Source organism: Oncorhynchus mykiss, chromosome 5 (genome assembly GCF_013265735.2).
Source record: "Oncorhynchus mykiss isolate Arlee chromosome 5, USDA_OmykA_1.1, whole genome shotgun sequence".
Classification (NCBI taxonomy): domain Eukaryota; kingdom Metazoa; phylum Chordata; class Actinopteri; order Salmoniformes; family Salmonidae; genus Oncorhynchus; species Oncorhynchus mykiss.
In genome coordinates, this window is record NC_048569.1 from 57,344,622 (window position 1) to 57,351,247 (window position 6,626).

Consider the following 6,626-nt stretch of genomic DNA (forward strand, 5'->3'; position numbering starts at 1 on the left):
TGGTGATGATGTGTAATTAAACAGCAATAACAAATATGTGACATTGGAGAAAATAACGAGTGTTTCCCTGTCCTGAGTGCCTTCTAAATAATATACAGTGTTATAACGTTGTCGTTCGCGAATATAATTGGCGTGATTTATTAATTTTTTCTTCAAAAAACCTGCCACATTTCTCAGCACCAGAAATTCTCAATTTTGCTATGACTGATCATCTTCCTGTGACTGTGATGCAGCATCCAATGTCTCAAATCCAACTTTAGCCAAGTGTGATTGGTTCAGGTTGTACTCATTATTTAACAAAGATAAAGACTAGAAACACTTGATAACGAGCCAGTAAAGATACTCTGGCTACCCCTTCCCGTTTCTATGGCAATGTGACGCACACTTTACCGAGCTGCATTGTGTGTATGTGGCCATCTCACTCCATAAAAACAGAGCAGCAATAGATCTGGGCATGATGCTATGAGAATGAAGACTTCGAAAATAGCCCTCTGTTTCTGTAACAAAAAATATGCCTTCTATTTAAGGAATGCATGAAACTCTGTTTTAAGATTTACCAGAGCTATTATTGTTGCTTTCTAGTGCAAAAACTGTATCTTACATGTCTACAGAATGAGACATATACAGTCTCTCATGTGCTTGCCTCGTGTATTCCAATACATCTTAAAAGCTAGAAGGGAGATTCAATTCTGGCTGTAATAATGGCCAGGAATGATGTCCACAAAATGGCAATCAATATTTTTGCAAATGTTGAGATGAGAGAATATTGCTCTCTCGCTCTTGCGCTCTCTCTCTCTCTCTCTCTCTCTCTCTCTCTCTCTCTCTCTCTCTCTCTCACACACACACACACACACATGGAAAACTCTGTGACATTTGTTTGATGTCTGTCTGGTTGCAAGACAGCCAGAACACAGGTATGATGTATATCTTGGAGACACACTGGATTCCATTTTACGCTCTAAACCACACGCTCTTCTGATAGAGAGTAAGTGTTTATGGCAAAAGCCATCCCAGAATTACATTTCACATTTTTGTAGATGCTCTTATCCAGTGAGTACATTCATTTTCATACTAGCCCCCCATGGGAATCGAAATCCACAACCCTGGCAACACAAGCGACATGTTCTACCAACTGAGCCGCACAGGACCACTACTATAGGGCTCCTGTTCATGGTATCATTGGTTACATGTAACTCCTCCCGACATGTACAACGTGCTGCAGGGATAAATGACACAGTCTATTCTAAAGCCTTATCACACCAGTTTGGGGCCTATTTAGTCTCAGACACTGATCTGTGGTTGCCATAGTGACCTAATTATAGTGTGTGTGTGTGTGTGTGTGTGTGTGTGTGTGTGTGTGTGTGTGTGTGTGTGTGTGTGTGTGTGTGTGTGTGTGTGTGTGTGTGTGTGTGTGTGTGTGTGTGTGTGTGTGTGTGTGTGTGTGTGTGTGTGTGTGAGAGAGACCAATGATCCCACCGCACACCTACTACTAGGGCTTCTTTCACGATTCGCTTTCTCTCCCTGTCTATCCCCTTCTATTTTGTCTGGACAGGATTCCCCAACCTCACAGATAGAAACCTGCAAGTGCAGTGACAGTGGTTTTAGATTAGAGAACCAAGGGCTCTCTATGGTCAGGGCGTGACACTCCACATGTGTGGTTCCCACTGTGAAGCATGGAGGAGGAGGTGTGATGGTGTGGGGGTGCTTTGCTGGTGACACTGTCTGTGATTTATTTAGAATTCCAGGCATACTTAACCAGAATGGCTACCACAGCATTCTGTAGCGATATGCCATCACATTCGGTTTGCGCTTAGTGGGACTATCATTTGTTTTTCAACAAGACAATGACCCAACACACCTCCAGGCTGTGTAAGGGCTATAAGGCCAAATTGTAGAGGGATGGAGTGCTGCAACAGATGACCTGGCCTCCACAATCACACGACCTAAACCCAATTGAGATGGTTTGCCATGAGTTGGACCGCAGAGTGAAGGAAAAGCAGCCAACAAGTGCTCAGTATATGTGGGAACTCGTTCAAGAATGTTGGAAAAGCATTCCAGATGAAGCTGGTTGAGAGAATGTCAAGAGTGTGCAAAGCTGTCATCAAGGCAAAGGGTGGCTACTGAAAAGATTCTAAAACAAAAAAATATATTTAGCTTTGTTTAACACTTTTTTGGTTTCTACATGATTCCATATGTGCTATTTCATCGTTTTGATGTATTCAATATTATTCTACAATGTAGAAAATTGTAAAAAACAAACAAAAATACAACCTTTGAATTAGTTGGTGTGTCCTAATTTTTTAATGGTACTGTATGTACTGTATACGTATAATAAAAGGTGTATCAGAGGTCATACACTGAGTGTGCAGAACATTAGAAAAACCTGCTCTTTCCATGACATAGACTGACCAGGTGAATCCAGGTGAAAGCTATGAACCATTATTAATGTCCCCTATTAAATCCACTTCAATCAGTGTAGATGAAGGGGAGGAGACAGGTTAAATAATAATTTTCAAGCCTAAACAATTGAGACATGCATGTATATGTGTGCCATTCAGAGGGTGAATGGGCTAGACAAAATATTTAAGTACCTTTGAACGGGGTATGGTAGTAGGTGCCAGGCGCACCGGTATGAGTATGTCAAGAACTGCAATGCTACTGGGTTTTTCACACTCAACATTTTCCCATGCGTATGTATCATGAATGGTCCACCACCCAAAGGACATCCAGCCAACTTGTCACAACTGTGGGAAGCATTGGAGGCAACATGGGCCAGCATAACTGTGGAACGCTTTCCTTGTAAAGTCCATGCCCCGACAAATTGAGGCTGTTCTGAGAGCAAAATATTAGGAAGGTGTTTTTAATGTTTTGTACACTCAGTGTAGTATAGCTTGCAGTATGTAGATTTTGGACTGTAGATGTCCAGATAAGCTTGTTTCCCTCCCCTTAAACCACCTCTGCACTCTGCAGCTTATTTTATTATATATTGCAGCTCTCTGTCCAATTTTTTGGAGAGAAGATTTGGACTTATTTGCCTATTACAACATCATTACTAGGCTACAGCTCAACCCAGTGGCACCCTTGTCTCTCCGATGTACCAACCTATCGTAGTTCAAACCTTAAGCCTTATCTAGATCAGCCTGTTACCTGTGTCCCAGACAGGCCAACAATAGATTGAGTGAACTGCCGTTAGTGACCATTTCTAGGACTAAGCTGTACCCTAGGCACACGAAAGGTCCAGGACAACTGCCAAGTCAAGGAAGTGTACTGCATTTCTGGGCCTATATGGAGTCACAGTCTGTTCCGGGGCAGGGTGTCACAACAGTGCTGGCCGCCATCCAGGATGTGAAGTAGTTACCAGTAAAGCCAGGAGACGGGTCTGCACCCTCAGCTATCTGTACACCCAGATCTTGATACACTCTGTTTGTTTGCACAAGGGGTTTTGAAAGAGGATAAGTGCCGTCAACAGTATAAGGAAGGAGAATATACCACGAGCCATGCTGCAATCCTTTTTTCAGTTAGTGTCTCATTGGGGGCCTATTGTGAAGGAAAAATTTGTTTGAAACTACAGTACAGCCCACCTGTTTGGTTGGTTCCTATTTGTCTTTTTAAACAACAAAAGACCCATAACTGAAACTAGGTTTGACCTGTCTTTTTACACGAATTGCACAAGAAACTCAGGTGAAAGGATTCAATCTTTACGTAGACCGATTCGAGATTTGAGAGCTTAGATGCTTCCAACTACCCATGCATGGCATTTGAGTGATGAAGGCTCTCTGGATATCAAACTGTAGGCTACTGTGGATGCATCACAGCATCAGAAAGCTACTGTCTGGCCTAAAGCAAACAGTGTATCTCAACAATGTGTATGAAAGTACAAGATTGCATTTAATAATGGTGTTGTGAAGCCTACATCTTGGTGAGAAATAGCAAGACATTAGTTCATATGCATTAGGCTGGGTGTCATTTAAAACTCCAGCCTTGGAAAAACAGTATATAGGCTACATTCTGATGCAGGTTTTCATTCATGGCTGTAAAGTTGAAATGGTATCAAGTATAAGTAAAGTATTGGAACTGTTTTAGGAAGTGTTGCTGATTCCATGTGTACATTATAGACAGGACACGGGTGAACATAAAATACTCTGAATTGGTTCCTTATAATCCAATAGGTATAGGCCTGTTAATTACTGTCTGATTGATTCCCAGCTGGAGTGAAGTTCATATATGTGCAATACTGTACAGTAGGCCTAGGTTACCAGAAACAATGTTGGAGAACACTGAAACAGTACCCAAAGCACACCTCGGCAACGCCCCCTTTCCCATAGGATAAAGCACTCAGAGAATTCAATTTCAGTTCAATCATTTATTCAAATAAGTTTAACATTCTATTCAACAATGCATTTCACTGTTATATATTATTCTGTTCAACTTAAATAATGGCAATACATTAGTTAATTGTGTCAATGTCAAATAAATCAATACATGGTAACATTGTGGCATTGTTACATTGTTACATTGTTTTTGACCCTCTTAACAGGCAGCCGCCACCTGGCTATGAGTGTAACCAGAATACTCTATCAAAAATATTTTACACAATACCCTATCGATATCTCTTACACAATAACAACCCATAGGCATTGTTGCTCTGAAGACTTCTGCATTGCACTGTTACTCATAACATCCAACTGTAGAGCATTGCAGTCATTCACATTGCATTTGATCATAAACACACTGACTTCCACGTCAGAAAGCATAGGGTTAAACTCAGTTTCAAGTCTGTATTCTCATTGATACAGTTGCTTTGTCCCTCCTCTCAAATAACGAAACTGCAAGTCCGTTCCCACGCGATGCAACCGCCCCCGCCGGTTGTTCCAACATGGCTGGGCAAACAGCAGCGAGATTTCTCTACAGTTCGTTCCTACGCCCCACTCCCGCCGACACAGTTCCTTTCCGCGAAGGAAGAGAGCGGGGTCAGATGCGTCATGGTTGTATGCGCATTGTCCATCGGAACCTTCGCATGCTCATCTCCGTCACTGGATAGCGGCCCAGGGCAGGCAAACACGGGCATGTCGACGATGCCCCTTCTTGAACGCCTTTCTCATTCTGGAAGAATGACGACTTGTTCACTTGTTTTCATCGCTTTCACGTTTCTCAGCGAGGGTCATTAGTTCAGCGCTCCTGCAGGGACAGGTAAGGTACCCATTGGTTCTTGCAGCGACTCTCCTCGCAGTAGTTGCCGACATCCTGCAACGCTTGGCATTTCAGAGATTGGCACTGGGTGTTCTGTAGGCAAAAGGGGGAGAGATATCGTCAGGAATGTCTTGAATTAGGAAATTGTGATGATTTGATCATTTCGATGTATTCAAAATGAACAACTACGCATAAGGCCTATTGCCCGTTCAATGTAATCAAAATAAGAATATAGGAGGATGTACTTACAGTGACAAGGATGCAGTGCAGATCATTGGGCTCGTTGCCGTTGCTGTCAGCGGTGCTTGGCTCGCCAAGAACCTGAGCGAGGCGACTCATGCCGGAGACACGCAGTATGTTGATGTCGTTGTCGCAACAGAAGGCTTGGATGAGCGTGAAGTGAATCTGCAGTGGAATGACATCCTCGTCAGTCGCCAGAACACACAACACAACACTGTCAGGATCACTGCAGAAAGAAAGGGAATAGTACATTAATGATCTGTTCTGCATATCAAATATAGATACATTCGCAGACAAAAGTCTTGCAATGCGCGTCATGCTTGCAGCTATGCACCATTGACTCATATTATGGAATGGTCAATCGTAGGATAGAATGGTCAATAATGTACTTACACATTCATCAGCTTTGCAGACTCGTAGACTCCCACAGTCAGGCAGTCTTGTTGCTGCGCTGCCACCAGCAGCTCTTCTAGTGCTTGATTCACGGTCTCCATCCTTCAAGAAAAATAAATTATGTTAGTTATGCACCACAATTGAGAATAGGCTACTAACACCTGGTGAATTCAGTACTGAGGCTATATGTGCTTCACGGTTCACTGCCAAACCATCTATTCTCAATGCACACTATGTTGCAGCAAGGTGTCGGCTATTATGAGCGACAAATGTACAAGGAACTTACTTTTTCTCAGTGATATTGCATCCGACGAGTTCCTCCAGAGTCATATTGAAATCCGTAATTGTATAATCCACAAGGTTATTCAGGATAATCTCCAATGAGTATATTCCCGAATCGAGGTTTGCAGAACGTCCGTGTCAATGAAGTAATCCAATATGGTATAGGTTAACTTGCAGTGTTTCAGCGTAAACTCGCTCGTTGTTGAATTGCAAAGTCCTTGTAATAGTTCTCCTGTCTATGGCTCAGTGGTTTCTGACACAATCGTGCGAAACTCAATGGTTATATCCACTCTCGTAATGGGCGTGGTGTTACTCAGTCGCTACTTTCCTGATTTGTTCATTGGTATACATGGAATCCCTACTCTTTTCAACCATTGGCTGTTTACGCCAACACATTTCGGGGACCCACGTGGGATGTCTCAGAGAATCCCCCACCTTCCTCGCTCAGTATCAATTTGTTTACTTCTACGGTGTGCAACGGAATTAATTCCCTTAGCTTCTCCATTGCTGCGTATTTCTTC

The 6,626-nt window shown here is 42.7% G+C and overlaps 1 protein-coding gene across 1 annotated transcript; it reads right to left on the bottom strand.

Annotated features, from left to right (window-relative positions):
- Positions 1-4,348: 4,348 nt before the first annotated feature.
- LOC110524120 (growth arrest and DNA damage-inducible protein GADD45 beta) lies at positions 4,349-6,379 on the bottom strand. The gene is made up of 4 exons (XM_021603472.2): positions 6,110-6,379; positions 5,824-5,925; positions 5,440-5,656; positions 4,349-5,283 (listed from the first exon to the last, which is right to left on the bottom strand). Exons 1-4 carry the CDS (start codon positions 6,151-6,153, stop codon positions 5,170-5,172), a joined length of 477 nt encoding a protein of 158 aa, XP_021459147.1. The 5' UTR covers positions 6,154-6,379; the 3' UTR covers positions 4,349-5,169.
- Positions 6,380-6,626: the final 247 nt, after the last annotated feature.